At 53.7% G+C, this 19,490-nt stretch overlaps 1 protein-coding gene across 1 annotated transcript in view; it reads right to left on the bottom strand.

Annotated features, from left to right (window-relative positions):
* DSCAML1 (DS cell adhesion molecule like 1) overlaps positions 1–19,490 on the bottom strand; it is a 348,318-nt gene that overhangs the window by 11,174 nt on the left and 317,654 nt on the right. Inside the window, 5 exon segments of the mRNA XM_039229392.1 lie at positions 206–323; positions 2,511–2,664; positions 9,050–9,189; positions 16,406–16,561; positions 18,802–18,948. Coding sequence (XP_039085323.1) covers positions 206–323; positions 2,511–2,664; positions 9,050–9,189; positions 16,406–16,561; positions 18,802–18,948 — 715 coding nt within the window.

Here is a 19,490-nt window from a genome sequence, read left to right as displayed (position 1 = left end):
CTGCCCTCTTCAAGCCCCCAGGGGAGGGAGACACTCGGCAGTCAACAGCGGGGAGCCAGGGGGCCCAGGCCTCCCGGAGAGCAGCAGCTGCGACCCTGGCAGGGCCTCTGCTCAGCTGGAAGGTGGGGGCGTCCGATTCTTTTCTTTATGGCTCTTCTACCACTCATCACTTGGGTCACTCAACCCTCCAGGGTCCCGCACATACCTGTCCTTGGTCCACTTCACAGCAGGGGCTGGGTCTCCCACTGAATTACAGGGCAGCCGGACATCTTTCATCCAGGGTGTTGTCACGGTGCCTCCGAATGAGATGATCTTTGCTGGGGCTACGGAAAAGAGAGCATGAGGGAACCCCACTGCTACCCACAGTGCTGTACCGGGCTGCCTTTCTTGGGGCTCCCCAAATTTACAATTTGAGTCCCCCGGCTCCTACCTGACTTCCACTCTGAACTTGGAGCAGGGGTGGGTATAGGCAATTTCAGATGGGAGTCACTGGTTCCACAAACATTTATCAAATAAATACTTGTTATGGGCCAGGTATCACATGAGGCTCTGAAGATTCACAAAATGAGAAAGATCTATTCCCCGTCCTCAAGTTACACATTGTCCAAGAGGGAGACAGATACTTAAAAAGTAGCATTACAGGGTTGGGGGGCACACCTGGGTGGCTTAGTCGGTAAAGCATCTGACTCTTGCTCTCATCTCAGGTCTTGATCTCAGGGTCATGGGCTCCATGCTGTGCATGGAGCTCAACTTAAAAAAACTTTTTCCCCCATTGGTAGAATATACTATAGTAGCGACAGGTGCATGTAGCTGTGGGAGCCCACAGGAGGCGTGAACTCTGCCAGTTCAGTGGTGGTGGCGGTGATGGCCAGGGAGGCTCCTGGAATTGGGAAGCTCTGCCTTGAACCTTAAGGGCTAAAAAGGAAGGAAAGTCACGGAGGGCAGAGGCCGCGACAGTGAGTAGAGGCCTGGAGGCCTGAGACACGCGGGAAGCGGGAGGGTCTGCAAACACTCTGGTGTGACCAGAGCGCAGGGTGAGGGAAGGGGGGTGCGTGGTGAGCAGGAGCTGAAACACGGGGCAGGGTGGGGGCGCTCTGTTGGCAGAACAAGGAGACTGGACTTCCTCTTGGGGACACGAGGAGCCACTGGAGGCTTAGAAGTAAGTAGCGACACGTTCAAAGCGGAGTTGTAGATAAAGCCCTGGCTGCTGGCAGGGGAAGGTTTGGCGGAGGTGTGGACGGCGCAGGGCGGTGGCCAGAGGGCAGGGCGGAGATGCTGTGAGTGGGTGAGGAGGGAGGGGCTCCAGGAAGAGCCCTGGGGACCTGGGGTCTGACTGGCTTTAAGGAAGAGACAGAGGGGAGGGGATGATGACTGCCTGACTCCGGCGGGGTGACGGTGGCCTCTCGGAGAGCAGGCACACGGGAGGAGGAGGAAAAACGGGGACACTTAGCCTCACACCGAACCTGGCGTCACCCGTGTGGGGGAAGTAGAAAGCAGTCAGATATACATGTTCCAGAGCACGAGAGAAGCGGCTGGGTCACAGACCCTCGTGTGGGAGTCCGCGGCCCAGGGACTGGGGTCACCAGGAGCGGGAGTGCAGACTGACAGAGGGGCGGCAACAGCATACAGCCACGGAGGAGAAAGGAGCCTCCCCGGGGAGGACCAGGGCGCACCGGCGGCATCGCGCAAAGCAAGAAAGGCAAAGAGGTCACGGGTACCCGAGGAAGGTGACCATGGCAGGTGCCTCTCAGGTCACCAGGCCGTGTTAAAGGTGTTAAGTTAACCGAGCGACCAAACGCTTTAGAGTTCCAGACCTGGGACTGCCACGTGGCTGGGGTTGGTTCCTGGGGCCCCAGGGCTACAGACCCACGTGGCCGTGGGAGGAGGCAGGCCCATGAGGAAGGCGGCCTTCCCATGGAGGCCCAGAGCCAAGGCAGAGGACTGCAGTTAGGGGCTGGTAGGGGGTAAATCCCATGCCCTGCGGTCGGCACAGGGGGCCGATCAGCCGCTGTGTGCGGCTGCCTCTCGCTCTCGGGCTGGGGCCTCAGAACTCTCCTTCCCTGTGCAGGGCGGGTACACGTGCCCTCATTCCATACTCATGCCCAGGCCAGGGGTTCGGCGTGACGAGGCCCCCGCTACGGCCCTCGGCTCTGTGGAAGCAGCGTTCCCTGCCACCATCCCCTCTTGGGACAAAGACTCCGCCGTGAACTGGGAGTGAGGCCAACGTCCCTTCTTTCAACCCTGCGGCAGAGTTCGGAGTGGGGGACCTGGGCGCTCCTCCATGCCACCCACCCCCGAGCAGCTGTGCGGCCTGCAGCCTGCTGTAAGGCCTTCTGGGCGTCAGGGGGCAGCAGAGGCCTGGCGTTGGTGCAGGCGGGAGGCGGGTGGCGGCTGGCTCCTGGCAGCCAGGTCGCAGACAGGGTGGAGAGAGATACCCCCTGTCTGGGGAGAGCCCGGGTTCTAGAAGGGGGCTTCTGGCAGCTCCTCCCGCTCAGGCCCGGGCGGCTTACCCTTGCCTGCAGGCTCGATGGTGACCTTCTCGCTGCTGTTGCCCGTGCCGGCAGAGGTCACGGCGGCCACCCACAGCAGGTACTGTTGCCCGCGGTGGAGGTGGGCGATCCGGTAGAAGAGCTGCTCTGGACTCGTCTCGTACTCGCTCGGAGCCTGCGGGATGGGGGCGAAGAAGCGCTAGAACCCAGGCTCCTGGGCCTCCAGCCCCAATCTCCCCGGGGGACCTGGGCTCGGCGTAGGGGGTGGCCCAGTTAGGGGGGTGGGAAGAGGAGGCAGGATTCTGCCTCGTTTACCCTTTGTGGTTTGGGTGCAGCAGGGAGGAGGGTCTGCGCTGGGCTTGGCCCTGGGGGCCGATGGGCCCGCTCTGGCGTGGTGCTGGGCCGGCCTCAGTTTACTTCTTTGACCCATCCAGACCCTGGCAAGTGTGGCTGCAGGTCAGGGTGAGTGATGGAGGGAGTCAGGGCAAGGGAGAACGGAGGAGGGAGGGTCCCAGGAAGACCCAGAGGAAAGGGAGTCAGTCTCTGGGAAGAAGCTAAGTCACCGCATTTGCCTTATTAGGGTTGTAGACAGGCTCCCCAGCCCATGCGGGCTCCGCACCTCCTCCCAGCCCTGCGTCTAATTACCGCTCCTTCATCCTGCGGGAGCAAACCGTCCGGGGGGCAGAGGGGGTGGGAGACCCAACTCTGAAAGCTTCGCCGGGCAGCACTTCGTTCATGATTATTAGTGGTAAAGACCACCGTATACATGTGTAGGTTGTATAAATCTATAAAATTTTTTTAACCAAATGACAGTTTTGACAAGTTGCCAACAAAACAATATCGGATCCCAGTGGTTTTACCAGTTGCTTTGATGAAAAGATTATGTTGCCTTGGAAACCAGAGGCTCAGATATTGAAATGAATTTGAGAAGGAGCTTTTGATAAGCGCTAGTTTGCAGACCTCCTGTCAGCCCCTTCCCTGGTCCAGGCGGGATGGGGCTGACTTTCATTTTATTTTATTTTTTGGTCAGCCGCGGGGAAGGGAAAGGAGGGCAGCACTAGGGCCTCTTTGAAATCAGGGCAGAAATCTAGTAGGGGGAGCGGCCCCCGGAACAGATGGGGGGCCTTGAGGCCAGAGGGAGCTAATAATTAGTTATCTCTGCAGTCATGGGATCTTGCACACATGCACGCTCACATGCACACGGACCTGTGGATGCATCCACGCACATGCTGAAGGACAGACCTGCAGACAGAGGTGGGGTCACAGAGGGACATTCTCTGCACCCCCTGGGAGGGCGGAGGGGTCCAGCGACTTATGGCAGGAAAAGCCATCCCTTTTGCCCCCGGCCGTCTGCAGGGAGATGTTAGGAAGGAGGCGCAGGCATCTCCTCACATACAGCTCCCTGGCAAATTCTCCCGCCTGCCTCCTGCATGGAGATTTGGCCTTGAACCCGGGGGGTCCCTGCTGCACACAGGTGCAAAGCCACCTTCAGGCCTGGTACTTGGGAAGTCTTTGCAGGCGACCCAGGGGGCCGTGTGGGTACCTGTAGTTCCTGCCTGCATGAAGTAGGGTGCTGTAGTGTGTCCAGCACCCTCTGGCCCTTCTTACCGAGCGTATGTCTCATAGCTCATACACCGTTCTCTCTCAAGGGTCCCGGGGCCTCAGTTTTCTATTCTGTGAACTAAAGAAAGCAATACGGCTCTGCCTCAGGAGCCCCCGTGTGGTTACAGAGAGGCACAAATAGGCGGGGGTGAGGGGGTGGGGGGCGAGTCCTGTGTAAACTGGGATGCATTCTTCTCCCGGCTCAGTCTTCTGTGAGGACTGAGGTGTGCACGTGCATGTGTGGAGAAAAGTCATGTGTCTGTGTGTTTGTGAGCGTACGTTTGTGTCTACGCAGGGCAGGAAAGGTTTGGCTTCCCTTTGAAGGTGTTGGCATCGTCTCCAGACCCCAGGGTCTTCCTTTGAACCTGGGCTCCCCAAGAACCTCCTGGAATCAGTTTTAAAAACACATCACTGTTTGGAGAAACGGGCACCCTCCTACACTGTTGGTGGGAATGTAAGCTGGTGCAGCCCCTCTGGAAAACAGTGTGGAGGTTCCTCAGGAAACTAACAATAGAACTCCCCTATGACCCAGCAATAGCACTGCTAGGAATTTACCCAAGGGATACAGAAATGCTGAGGCATAGGGGCACATGGACCCCAATGTTCATAGCAGCACTCTCCACAATAGCTAAAACATGGAAAGAGCCAAGTGTCCATCAACGGACGAATGGATCAAGAAGATGTGGTTTATCTATACCACGGAATACTACATGGCAATGAGAAACAATGAAATCTGGCCATGTGTAGCAACATGGATGGACCTTGAGGGTGTTATGCTGAGCAAAATAAGTCAGGCAGAGAAGGACAGATACCATATGTTTGCACGTATAGGAGGATTCGGAGGAACTTAACAGAGGACCATGGCGGAGAAGAAGGGGAAAAATAGTTGGGGAGAGGAAGAGAGGCAAACCATGAGAGACGCTTGAATGCTGAGAACAAACTGAGGACTGATGGGGGTGGGAGGGGGAGGGGGGAGATGGGCATGGAGGAGGGCGCTTGTGGGGATGAGCACTGGGTGTTATATGGAAACCAACTTGACAATAAACTAAGAAAAAAATAAATAAGATAAATACTTTTAACTGAAAAGAAAAAAACCCCACATCAATACGCTCCCAGATAAGGTCCCAGTAGGTCAAAGGTTAGAAAGAAAAAGGTAAAACTGTGAAAGTATTTGTCTTTCTAACCATAAAAATAAAGGCAAAAATCACAAATGGCAGTGACTCATAAATTTGAGTCACAAAATGTACGGCACACTAAAAATAGTATCAAAAGGCAAGCAATGAGCTGGCAAATAATTGCAGCCAAGGTGATTTTAAAAAACGGTTACTATCCTTATATGTAAAGAGCACTCACAAATCAAGGAGAAAGAACCATGAACCACCCAAATAAAAAATGGATACAGGACATGAATTGATGATTTTACCCAAAGATGGAAAAAAAACCCCAACCAATAAACATAATAACAATAATCAACCTAACTAGTAATGAAAGGAATATTTCTAAAATAGGATACCTTTTTTCAACTCCAACTGGCAAAAATGAAACATATATAATACTTTGGACTCGCATGGGTGTAAGAAACTAGTATAGACTTATATTACTGGTGGAAGCATAAATTGGTTCCAACTTTCTGAGTGGTAATTCACAAACATATATGCACATTTTAAGAATATCCATATTCTTTGTGACTCAGGAATTACTATAGAAACTTACCTAAGAAAATAATCAAACATGTGCATAAAGACTTATGTGAAGAATGTTCAATGAAATATTATTTATAATGTTGACCATTTGAAAATAGATTAAGGATAGAATAATGAGGGCACCGGTTAAATAGATTATATACATATGGGCATTCAAGGCCATGTCTGAAAAAAGTATGTGATGCTGTGGGAAAGAGTCTACATATATTATACGGAAAACACAGATTATATAACATTATGAAAAATTTTGTTTTGATTTTTTATAAAAAACCCCATAATGTATGTACAGATCAAAGGCTGGAAGGCTATATACCAAAACATTGCCAGCGTTTATCTTCAGGGCATGAGTACAAGTAATTTCTACTTTTCTGTCTATTCTCTTATGTATTTATAGAATTTTGAACAATAAAATTGCATTACTTTGATAATCAGAGAATAACAACAGATGTATTAAAACATTTGGTACCATTTCTAATGGGACTCAGTGCAGCTCTGGCTGCCCCCAGGGCGTAACTTCTGGGAGCCCCTGTCACACGCGGTCCCCATCTATTCTCGGGATTCCACATATGCGTGGTCTTACACTCTAGTATGTGTGCACATGTTAGACTCATGTGCATTGCCTCTGACCTCACACTCACACCCATGGTTTTGGACTGTACACACCTGTGTCCTCACCCCCAGCCACTCCTAGAACTCTTTCGTAAGTGGATTTGTGATGCAGTTGTTTGGAATTTGGAGTATATTCGTGCAGAGCAGTAACATGACACAGTCACATGTGGTGGTCAGGTCTCTGGGTTCCCTGCGGAGGTGGTCTCTACCCCACCAGGTGCTGAACTGAAGCTCCCGTCACACGCCCCCTGGCCCCCTGTGTGCCTCTGGGATAGGAACTCTCCCCAGGAGAGAGGAGCTTCCTCCGTGCTCAGGAGATGAAGAGAAGGGGGAGGGCCCAGGGTCTCCAGCAAGGCTTGGGCACCAGGAGCTCCGTTCTGGGTGCTCGTGAAGCCCGAGTTAATGAGGAGGCAGCACTCCTCTGAAAGGCTTCATTGTTGGAGGAGGAAATGAGCGCACGAAGCCAAGCTCGAGAATGAGTACCCTCTCCCATCAGTTTATGAAGGGAAACTTGCCCAACGTCTAAGGCTTTACAATTGCCAGGCTGCTCGTAATTCATTCATCAAACGTGTATTTAGTGACAGTGATGTTCCAGGCATAGTGTTTGGCAGCTGGGGGACCCAGCGATGAGAAGACGCTGTCCTTGTCCTCACAGGGCCCTGCGGACCAGCGTGGGAGACAGAGAAGTGCACAGCTAATTGCCATCGAACGCATTCGGTGGATGACAGAGGATAAAGACCATGCCACGGCAGGGGTCAGCAGGGGCAGAGGTGTGGGCTGGGAAAAGGCACACCAGGCATCCAGAATGGTGACAAGCTTCGGATGTGTGTGTCGGGGGGAGGGACGTTCAGGGGGAGAGGGGAAAGAGGGCCAGACAGCATAGCTAAAACATTGATTGGAAAATGGGCACAGCCACCCAACAATGGCAGCACATCCTCAACGTCCAGACCCCACGGCTCAGCATTTCCTGTCCTGGGTACACACCCAACAGGCACATGTGCACACGAGCACCAGGACACATGTGTATGGGTGTGCACAGCAGCGCCGTAAGGAACAGCTCCGAACTGGAACCTACCCAAATGCCTATCAGCGGGTAATGAAATGGATGAGACAATTCTACATAGGCGCACTGCTGAAACCTATACAGAAGTGAGACAGAATGACCTATAACCACACCCAACAAGGGGGAGGAAATTCACAAGTTCAAAATAATGTTGAGTAAAAGGAGCCAGATAAATGGTATGAACTTCACTTATACAATGGACAAAAACAGGCAACACGAATCTGAAGTCAGGATGGTGGTCGTCACCCTGGCAGGGGGAGGGTGGTGACCGGAAAGGGCACAAGGAAGTCCTCTGGGGTGTCGTGAGGTCGTGTTTCCTGCCCTGGGTGCTGCCCGCCCAGTGTGCTGTGAAATTTCATGGAACTGTATGCCCACGGTATGTGCACTTTTCTGCATGTGAGCTGGTGGCCGTGAGGACGGAAGGGAGGACACAGGGTCACTGAAAAGATACTTCTGGGCCTCCCCTCTGGTAGCAGAACTCTGGCCTCACTGGCACAGAGCTGGGTCCCCTACTGCTCAGAGGGTAATTCAGAAAGACCACAGGGGAGCGGAACGGAGGAGGAGATGACACGATTGCCGAGTAATTTCAGGGCAGCTTGCCCGGCTGCCAGGAGCTCATCCGCAGATGCTTGGGCTGCTGTCCCACCACAAGCTGCCGGGGGAGGGGGACCTGGCCACCTCCTGCTCCTCGCTGCCTGCCTCAGAGGTCCTGAGCACATCTCCCAGCTACTACTCCCCCCCACCCCCCTGCCTAGTGTGCCCCTTCCCCACCCCACTAGACTGGACACCCCTCGAGGGCAGGTGCCCCTGCTCTTGTGACTGGAACAGCCGTGCTCCGGAGTAGTCACCCAGAAGAACTCAGGGCTTGAAAGGCTGAGATCAGGAAAGGCAGAGGGGAGGATGCACATTATGGATATGGGGGCAGAGACGCTGCACCTACCTTCACCCTCTCTCCCCTCTCTGTGGGCCCCTCTGGTTCCTCTGAGCACCCAGTGGAAGGGGAGGGGCCAGCCCCCTGCACTGCACTCCCAGCTTTGGGCAGATATTGCAGTCTGAGCCCTCTCCCCAACAGTGTGAGGCCCAGCCCGGGCCCAGGGAGAGATGCCCTTGCCTTCCGTCCGCCATTTTCCTCCCCTCTCCAGCGGGCTCCATGCTGAGGAGGCCCCTCAGGGCAGAGCTCCAGCAGCCATGGGAAGCCAGACCACTCATGCTGGAGCACGATTCATTTCCAGAGGCTGTGGACTAGGCAGGCCCCAGTCACCAGCTCTGGGGTCTTCAGCCAGACCAGAAACCAGAAGAGCTGAGCCCTCGGTCTCTCTTTCACATCTGCTTGGTGGTGACCCCTGACTCCAAGAAGCCTCCGGGGGTTGTGACAACCTTGCGGCCCCTGGATCGGAGGACTGACCCAAGAGGGACACCAGGTAAGGCTTCAGCTGCTCTTGAGTGACCAGTGCCCATTCGTATCCATGAGTTCAGGTAGAAACGTGGATACAAGCAGCCCCGGGTTTGGCCTGGAAGCCCGCTGATCTTTGGTACCTCCCTTTCTCCTGGCCCTCCCATCACTCGGCACTGGGCCCACTTACCGGCTGGCCGGACCCAGGGCTGGAGCAGAAGATGGTGTACTTGCGGATGACCCCATTGGGCTTGTTTGGGGGGAGCCAAGACACGACCACGCTGCTGGCGGACGAAGGGACAGCTTTGATGCCCGCAGGGGGACCTGGAACTGAGTAGGGAGAAGTCCAGGTCAGTTTGGAGAAAGGAGGGGGTTAGCCTTTGGGAAAGAATAACATGGTGGGCAGAGTGAGGCAGATCAATCTGGGAGAGCTTCCTGGAGGAGGTATCCTTGACCTATGGTTTAAAGGGGGAGGTTTCAGCATGGCAAACAGGTGAGGAGAAAGGTGGTCATTTTGGGCTTGTAACAAAGTTTCCAAGATGGAAGCACTGGGAATGGCCCGCTTCAAAACTGTTTGGCCAGAACCAAGGCCTTAGGACACTCAAGAGAGAAACAGAACTTGTGGGGAATTCACATCAATCCCTATGACCTTAACCTGCTTCCTCTCTCAATGCTCAATGACTAGCTTCTTTGTAGACCAAACATATATACTGGCCACTTTGCTCTTTGGCCTGTGAGCTCCTTGAGGCTGGGGGCTCCATGGACTCACAGAGCGGGCCTCCTCCTGAGGGTCAGGGGCTGGTGTCAGCCGGTGGGTGGCTGGGTTTCCTTCTATGTGCCCAGGGCACTGCCTTTAGGGTGCTGCCTAGGCCCTTTCTGTTTCTAGGAGGCGAAGTCTACTTGAGAATTGGCTGGGATATTCATCCTAGGGGCATACCAATTTGTATGACTTCTGCCCTCCCACTGTCCCCATCTCTGGTCCATCCTGGCCCAGCTGGGTCCCTAGGGCTCTGCTCTGGAGACTAGAAGCTTCCTGTTTTCAGCTCCCCTTCATCTATGCCTTGAATTGCTGTGTATTTGTCTTCCCTCCTGGGAGTTTTTATGCTCCTTTGAGGACAGTGATGACATCCTACTCAGCTCATTTTTGCCTCCCCTGAGTCTCAGTTTCCCCATCTAGATAATGGGCATAATAACCACCACATTAAAGATTTGTAAGAGGTGATTAGCGCTGATTAAAATAAAGCACCTGGTACAGCTCTTGCCACATAGAAGACACGCAATAAACGGTGACAATGATCGGTTTTGCTCTAGCACCTACTGCAATTTTTTAAAAAATCTAGTAAGTGGTCAACAATTCTAGGCTAAGTAAAATTGACGATCCATCGCAGCCATCCACCCAGGGGCCTGAGCCCTCCATCAGAGCTATAGCCCTGACATCTTGCTTCTGCTAGTGTCTCTGTATGCTGTGGGGTACAGGGGACCACGGGTGACCAGCGAGGCCAGGGTGCTAACTCGGGTTCAGATCTTTTCTGTCCTTGCTTACTTCTTTCTTCATCAGTAACTGAGAAGGGTATGTTGAGATCTCCCCCATGACTCTGTGTCTATTTTTGTAGTCCTGTCGGTCTTTGCTTTTATGTATTTTGAAGTTATGTTATTATGTTCACAACAAATTCAGAACTGTTTTATTTGACTAGTAAATTGGGTCTTTTATCCTAACAGGGTGTCTTTCTGTAATGATGCCTTTAATCCTTGCCCATTGAATCTTTCTCTACCTTTATGTCTTAGGTGTCTCCTATAAACAGCACATATTTGGGTTTTGTTTCACTGCTGAATAGTCTGATAGTCTTTATCTTTTAATTGAATACTTTAGTTGATTTATCATTAATGCAACCACTTATATGTTTGGGTTTAAATACCTCATTTTACTAAATGCTTTGTCGCTCCTATTCTGTTTTTATTTCCTTTTGTGCTTTTTTTTTTTTTTTTGGATGGAGTCTTTTAAAAAATACTTCACTTCCCCTCTTTATTAGATTGGTTCTTAGACAGCCTTTCACGACTTTTAGGGGTTACTCAATGTGAACCTTTGACTTAGCAAAGTCACTAATTGACACTTGTTTATTCTCTCAGAAAATGCAAGAGACTTTAAATTTCTTACCCTCTCTCAATTTCTATGCCATTGTTGTATATTTTAACTAGGTATATATTTTAGACCCTTCCCAAGATGATATCACCATCATCATCATCATTATGCAGTCAGTATTAATGGAGATTTAATTGCTCTTTGCTTCTTGCATCACAGAGCTCCTACCTGGGATCATTTTCCTTCTAGCTAAGGAATACCCTTTACTGTTTCTCCAGAGCAGGTGTGTTGGTGATACATTTCTCTTGGTTTTTGTCTGAAAACGTCTTTATTTTATTTTAATCTTGGAGAGTATTTTGGTTTGGCATAAAATCAGAGGTTGACAACTATTTTCCTTACATTTCTTTATTATTTATAACACTGCATTGTTTTCTCACTTCCACGGCTTCAACTGTTTCTCGTTTTGTTTTTATTATTCCATTGTTTCTGATAAAGTAGCAGTTAATCTAATTGTTTGTCCTTTGAAGGTAACCAATCCTTTTCACTTTGGTTGCTTTTAGGAGTTTTCTCCTTGCATTTCCTGTTTAATGGCTTTCTTGCAATGAGCCTAGGTGTGGAGTTTGTAGACTGCTTTTTGCTTTGGGGATTGATGTCTTTCATCAGTTTTGAAAAGTTTTCAGGCATTTAAAAAATTTTTTTTAACGTTTTATTTATTTCTGAGAGAGAGAGACAGCGTGAGCAGGGAAGGGTCAGAGAGAGAGGGAGACACAGAATCTGAAGCAGCCTCCAGGCTCTAAGCTAGCTGTCAGCACAGAGCCCGGTGCAGGGCTCGAACCCACAAACCGTGAGATCATGACCTGAGCTGAAGTCGGACGCTTAACCGACTGAGCCACCCAGGCGCCCCTTCAGGCATCTTATCTTCTGCCCCATTGTCCTCCTTTTCTTCAAGACTTCTTCTTACATCTTCTGTGCCTTGATACTCAGAATGTGGTCCATTGGTCAGCAGCAGCGTCACCTGGGAGCATGTTAGAAATGCAAAATCTCAGGGTCCACCCTAGACCCTACCAAATCAGAATATGAATTTTAATATGACCCCCAAGTGACTGGTATGCACAGTCAAGCTTGAGAATCACTGCTCTATCTCTGACTTGCTCTTTTATTTTCCATTCATTTGTCTTTCTGAGCTTCTTTTGGGTCTTCTGATCTGCCTTCCAGTCTACTAATTATCTCTTCAGCTGTGTCTAATTTGTTCTTACATCTATCTACTGAGTCCTTAATTTCAGGTAATAGTAGTTTTGGTTGCTAGATTTTCCATTTGATAGTCTCCAATTCTCTTAACATTTCAGTCTTGTTAAGAATAACTATTTGAAAATTTATATTTGATAAAACCTGTGTTTGGAATCCTCATGGGTCTCTTTCTTTTATCTGTTTTCTTTTTCTGCTTTTGCTCACATTGTTCCTCATTATTTTTCATTGTATGCCAGACACATCATTGCAGAATTGTTTGTAGAAATAGTAATCTTCCTAAACGGAGAATTCGTGTTTGCTTCTAACAGGCACCTGCAGTCTGAGGTTACCTTAATCTAACTTCCAGGACTGAGATGATGTGAAGCTGGGCTGGCTATTTCGGTGCACTTTTAATCTTACAGTGCTGCCCTCATGGTCTCGATTCAAAGTGAGGGGCATTCACCAGCTAGACCCGCCTGCCCCAGCAGGCCCTTGACTCCAACCCGCGGCTTTCTAGTGCCACTCCGATTCTCAGCCACTGCCTCCAGATTCAGCAAATGTCCCCCACAGGGAGAGCTGTTCCAAATGCCAGGCTCATCTCCTGGGCCTCTACTCTCCCTTGGATCCTGGCCCAGCAATTCTGCACCCTCCTACCAACTCTCTGATGCCTTCAAGCAGGTGTTTTAAAAAACATTTTATACAGATTTCCTAGTGTCCTCAGCAAGAGGGAGAGTGGGTTTGAGTTACACAGTCCACCATTACTGGAAGCGTGAATCCTCCGATACGTCTCTCTAAGCTTGTCTCCACCTCTCCCTCGTCTTCACTGCCTGCCACGCTAGCACACACCTTCTGCTTCTCTGCCGCGATGCCGACAGATTCTAACAGGCTTCTCTGATACCGGGCTTCATCCCTGCCCCCTCCCCCAGCCCCTCCCTGCCATCTGTCATCCACGCTTCTGTGCTGGTTACCTTCCTACAACACAGGTCCAGTCAAGCCTCGTCTTCGGTTAAATGTCTTTAAGATGGCTTAAAATCCGGCTCCACCTTTGTTCTGATTTGGTATCCCCAGGGGAGGTGGGGTGTCAGCAAGAGGCTTCGTCGCTCATGAGGGACAATGTCCAGCCAGGCCAGCCTGAGACCAAGTTATGACTGGGGGATTTGGACTGAAGAAAGAGCTTGACTTCATTTGAATTTGTTTTCATTTCATCTTTTCATTTATTTTGGTTTCCTCTACATTTTCTGCCCATTTTTTCCTTAGAAACATGCAAAATCCTGAGCTGGTGGTGGGATGGGGCGTGGAGAAATGGGCAGGGGCCAGTAGGTAGGGAGTCACAGTGTCCTTGGCTATTTGTTCAAGCTCCCAGGGCAGAGCTGGAGCCAGAACACGGGCCTGTCTGCTTCCCAAGTCAGCCGGAAAGAGCTGCAATAAGTGTCATCTACACTGGGCGAAGCTGCAGGGGGTAGGGCGGCGCTGGCACAGTGCCCACTTGTCTGCCCTCCCACCTGCCATTGCTCTTCCAGGAAAGAACCCATGGCCCTCTGTCCCTCAGAGAAAGCTGTCCCCGTCACCTCCACCGGGGGATTCACCACGCTTGGGGAAAGTCAGCCGCGATCATTCCATTCCTCTTTCCGTGGCTGGCTTCGCAAGAGACACGTTGCCCCAGTGTGGCCAATGGGAGATGAGGAGGAATCCACTGAGGGGTTTCTGGGCAGGTTTTTTTTTTCACTCCCAGAGAGAGGCAAGCCCATAGGAGGAGACCAGTTCCCCGACTCTGAACTCTGTCTTGTCTGCAGGGATGCCGGGAGCCACGGTCATTTGGAGATGACAGAAGGAACAGCTGATGTGCTGGGGACGGCAGGGCCTGGGGCCCACGGAGCCAACCGGCCCTGCGGAGCTGCCCTCCTCAAGACTTCTTGTTATGGTTGATAACAAATCCACTTGGTGCTGAAACCTTTGTTTTTTGTTTTTTGTGTTTTTTTTTTAACTTGTCTTGCTCACAGCCCACAGCGCCCTGTCTCATACGGTACAGAGGGTATGGAGGCAAGAAGGTCTTCATTTGCCTCCCAGGAGCTGAGTGACATTCAGCAAGTTGCTTTAGCTCCCCACGCCTCACTTTTCTCACCTCTAAAATGGACATAATACGTAGCCTTGCTACTGGCGAGGCTCGGTCATGCTTATGACCACATGTGGTACACAAGTGTGGCCGCTGTTCCGACGAGACCTCATCTGACATCCTTCTGGCCCGGGGTCTCCCTTTGGGGGCAGGCACTGAGCCTCTCAGGGGTGCCTGGGCCCACTCAAAGCAGTTACTTCACTGCCAGCACCTCGGTAGCCATTAGGCACCTGCCATTTGCTGGCACTGCACGTTTTAGAAAGGATTTTACAGTTAACTTGCTTCTTAGGACAACGCAATGAGTCATCACTGTCCCCATGTTATCACGAGGAACCTGAGGTTCAGAAAGGTTGGGTGACTTGCCAGTGGCCGGCGGGGCTGGGGCCTGCTCTTATGAGCACACGGAGCTGCACGGCAGGCCCCCATTCCACAGACAGCTCTAAATCGAAAGGTTGAAAGCTCCCTGGACCTTTGGGTTCCCTCGTGGGGAATCCCTTACCTTTGTCAAATGTGTGGAGGTGCTTATGGCTCAGGCCTCGCATCAGGCTAGGATGCAAGAAGTCTGGGGGCCTCAGTGGTTCCTCTCTAGAGGCTGGGAAGGTGCCTGCGTGTGTGGTCGAGAGGCTCTGGGAGGGGCCGGGCTCGGAGCACGGTCCCTGTTTGGTCTCCACATTAAGAGCAGGTGGCTGTGCCCGGAGCTGTCCCAGGGAACCTTGATGGGGGGATTAATGGCAGGAAAGTAGGGCAGGCAGGTTGGTAAATATTTAATTGCTCAGAGCTTATGGCGTGGAGGGGGCTGATCTGATACGAGGGCAGGGCTTAGAGAGAGTGGGGGCCTGGATTAAACTGCTTTGTTCCCCGAGTGCTGGGCTGCTCTGGGAAGCTGTCTACGGTCACTCCCAGCCTGAGACTCTCCTCTCAACAACTCTAATCCTCCAGCACCTTCTGCCAAGTGGCACAGGAGGAGCCCAGACCATGGGAACTTGGGGAAAATGGAGGCAGTGAGAGTAGGAAGCCATGACGTCAATGCTGGCTAGTTTAAGTGCCCACTGGTGTCAGCTACGCTTCACATGAACTGACTCTTTTAAAAATATAGCCTCTGCCTCAGAAGGTTTAAGAATCAGCTAAGTTATGGGGCACCTGGGTGGCTCAGTGGGTTAAGCGTCTGACTGCGGCTCAGGTCATGATCTCATAGTTTGTGAGTTTGAGCCCTGCATCCGGCTCTGTGCTGACAGCTCAGAGCCTGGAGCCTGCTTCAGATTCTGTGTCTCCCTCTCTCTTCCCATCCCCTACTCACACTCTCTCTCTTTCTCTCTCAAAAATAAATAAACGTAAATAAAAAAGAATCTGTTAAGTGATGGTGTTGGGATGGGGTGAGGAAGAAAGCGGCGGCTGCAACAGGAGCCCAGAACTGCGCATGGTCACACGCGGCGCTTCCTGGACGTGCCCCATACGAATGAGGCCCCCTGGCGGTGTGCAGCTTTGAGCCCTGGCTGGGAGTGTGGCCCTTCTCCCAACCCGTTCTCTGCTGGGTTCTCTGCTCCACCACCTCCTTACTTTGTCATCCCACCTTGGCTCCTTATCGCTGGTTTTCCTCCATTTCCCTCCTGGGGGAGGGAAGGCTTGGAGGTCATGGCTCCAAACAGAGGAACATCCCATTCTCGCCCTGAGAGCCTTCCCAGCATGCCAGACTCCGGGCCTGGACCATTCTGGGGCCTCTGCCATGTCCCTAACCTGAGATGTGTGGCGTGATGATCCTTTCTCCCTCCTCCCCAACCCCAGCCGTCTGCATCCAGATGAAATGAGGCAGAATCTTGCCAAACAAAGGATGCCCTTGGGGAGGGGGTGGGAAGAGAGGCTTTATCTGGCCTCTGACCTAGGGCTGCCAGGGCAGCTGAGGGAGCGGGGAGTCCCAGAGCATCCCGCTACCACCTACGGTAAGATGTGTGTCCCCAAGCGGGGCCCCAGTGTGCTCAAAGCCACCCTGCAATGACGTCAAGGGACAGGAGAGGGATGGCGCCCTGCTCTCACCCTTCTCCCTGGGCAGTGCTCAGCAACAGGCCCAGGGGGGCGGGGAGCCTGGCCGGTGGGCCGAGGCCGGGCTGGTCGCGGTGCAGAGGACTCACCATCCTCCTTGGTCTGGATGTAGAGCACGCTGCTGCGCACGCCGTCCCCGGCTTGGGTGTAGGCCAGCACCTGCACGCTTTAGTTGGTGAACTTCTCCATGCCTCGCAGCTCCACCCGCTCCCGCGTGGTCGTGATGTTCTGCATCTCGCCCCACTCTGCCGGGGACAAGCAGCCTCTGAGTGCGGCCGTGCCGGCCGTGCCTGGTGCCCTCTGCCAGCCGGGACTCCGGTCGGGCCGGCCCCCCCGGGCTCCGACCTTGGCTCCACGGTAGTGGTGACCAGGGGACCTCCACCTTCAGGTACCCAGGGGCAGATCTGGGGCGCTGCTCCCAGGCCACGTGTCTCTGCAAGTGGTCCAACTAGGGTGAGTGGCAAAGGCCAGGCCCAGTCCCAGCTGACCTTGCACCAAAGTCAACTTCATACTCTAGCTTTGGAATGCTTCCATCTCTCTGAGCACTCTTTCCCCTCCTCCACCTGACCCCTCTCCACGTGGGGGATCCCAAGCATGACTTGGACCCGGAAGGGAGCCTAGGCCAGGTGGGATGGTCACAGCCGTTCCTCTTTGCTGTCCCAGGGCCTCCTTGGGCTCTCAGATCACTAGGCAGTGGGTCACCCTGGGATGACTAGGGATGGGCTGAGGCTGCCTTCTCTGTGTCTGACTGCTCCCGGGCCAGCACCCTGAACTCTCAGTGGAGTATGCAAGGGGCCAAGTCCCCTTCCTTTCTCCCAACCACTGAGGACACCTTCCCCAGGAAGAACCCGCACAGAGAACCTGGGCGAGGCTGGTAGAGGGGGCAGCCTCTGCCGGGAGGAGCCCAGTGAGGACCCATCCCCCGGCTCTGCCAAGGAACTTGCTGTGGACCGAAGGAGTGCTTAGGGAGACGCTCCTCTGGAAAGACCAGGCTCTTAGAAGGAGGAAGAGACAGGCTCCTGAGCTGACAGCCGTTCACTGGGACCACCAGGCTTTCCGAAAGACAGGCCCAGGCACATTGCCTGAGGACGGGCTTTGTAGAAGACAGGTGCCTGCAACCCAGCCCAGCGCCTCAGTGGGGACCCAGAGCAGGGACCTGAAGCAGACCAGGGGACCACAACAGTCTGCCCAGGGCCAGGGGGGTGAGGATGCCGCGCCTGGCCTGAGGCTACCCCAGGTCAGGGTAGAGGGACCTCAAGAAGCCTGAGTAGCGGGATCTTTCTTTTTAGGAAACTGGAAACCAGGGTAGACCTGTCCAGGGCCAGAGCCACAGAAAGACCCCAGAAGAGGGCAGTACGGCCAACAATCCAGGTGACTTTAGGGAAGATCGCGGGCTTAGAAAAGAGGAAGCAAGTTCTGGACCACGTGGGCCCGCCCCTTATCCGGCACAGCACAAATGCACGAAGCCATCTCACAACACACGAACTGGGGACACGGCCAGAGACCTGGCCCCCGAGCTCCAGTCTCTGTGCTTTTGCGGGGAGACAGCGGATGTGAGGTGGAGGCCAGGAAGGACACCTCTTGTCGGCAGTGCGTCTGGGCACAGAAGCATCCAGGCGGGAAGGGGGAGGCCGGTGCTCTGGAGAAATGACCACGAGCTGGAGTCTCGGGTCCTCCTGGGGGGAAGGGAGGGCCCCGGGGCTGGTGGCAGAAGGCTCAGGATCCAGGGAGGTAAGCTCCCCGGGGCCCTGACGGCCCTGATAGAACACTTCCACAGTCTGGGATGCTGGGTCGCTGGCTCGCACAGCCGCAGACTTCCCGGGCACCGCAGGGGTCCTGTGACCACCAGCGGCAGGGGCTTGGTGAGTCTGTGAGGCTGCGCGGGGCTGTCTGGAGCAGCGCGCCCCAGGCTGAGGAAGGCGCACAGGGTCGGTGGCTGCCTCTCTGCCAGCCCTGCCCTGGCTTCACTGCACGTTCTTCCCCACCTTTCTCTGGGTCCAAGGCCGCAGATCTGTATGGACTGCTTGCCCCGCGTTCCCCCACCCCGCCCCCTGCTAGGCTCTGGCAGCCCCGCTTCCTCCTCTCCTCCCCTCTGGCCTAGGTGGTGAGGACCAGTCCTGGGTGCCCCGCCCTCCCTCCACAGCCGTCTGCAAGCAGCGCCTTCATGAAACTCTTCAATCCCCCCATCCGCGTGTGCCACCTGCCCCCTGCCCGGCCCCTGACTAATGCCAACATGCTACATTAGAGACACACACGCACCACCACAGCTCCAGCCATTGCCAACGCTCTGCCTTCTAGCAGCAGCTGGCATCCCTCCCCCTACCACAGAGGTGACCCACCCTGGTGTCTGGCTCTGGCTGGGGTAGTACGTGCAGAAGGAGGGGCCGCGCCTCCGCTGGACACCCCTCGGGAAGCGTGGACAGAGACCCCCGCTGACCCTGCACCTCTCGGCCTGCGCCCCGGCCTTCGCTCCTGGCAGACTCACCCCCATCCACGTAGAGTGACCAGAAGATGACACGATAGCCTTTGAGGACGCCATTGAGGGTGCTGCGTGGGGGCTCCGACCAGGAGATGACGGCCACATCAGAGGTGATGGACAGGGCCCGGACGTTCTCGGGGGGCTGGCTGGGCACTGCACGGGGCGGGGAGAGAAACAAAGGGCCCAGTCAGGAGGTACAGCCCGAGATCCGTGTCCCCGCCAGAGAAATGCGGAAGGAGCTCCTGACGATGACTGAGGGGAGTCTGGGCTGTGAGGCTGGGGAGTGACGCAAGTGTCTTCTGGCACTGGGTAGACAGAGGTCTTCACAGGCTCCAGGTGGCCCGTTCCTGGTTCTGGGTAAATACTGGGGGCACAAGGTGATGAACTCTGGGTGTGAGCCCATGCGGATTCACCGGTGGGCACCACGGCCCGGGGAGTCACCTCTGCTGGGCGCTACAGAGCCTGGAAGGTCTCTGGGCCAGCCCCGGGTCTTATCGGATGGCTGCCGGCCCTGCTGTGTTATCTGACCAGGCGGTCCGAGCCCAGCTTGGCTCTCAGGTCCCTTGCGTCCTTAATGCCAAGCTGAACGGAAGGAAAAGAAGGAAGTGGTCCCCTCACCCTGGTGAAGAGGAAAAGAGATTCCATAGACACCTTTAGGACTTCTGGGATTATTACACCTGTGTCCCTTGTCCCTG

Source organism: Hyaena hyaena, unplaced genomic scaffold, assembly GCF_003009895.1.
Source record: "Hyaena hyaena isolate Hyena2069 unplaced genomic scaffold, ASM300989v1 scaffold_37, whole genome shotgun sequence".
In the NCBI taxonomy this organism is placed as follows: domain Eukaryota; kingdom Metazoa; phylum Chordata; class Mammalia; order Carnivora; family Hyaenidae; genus Hyaena; species Hyaena hyaena.
This window is presented reverse-complemented; position numbering and strand designations above follow the sequence as displayed.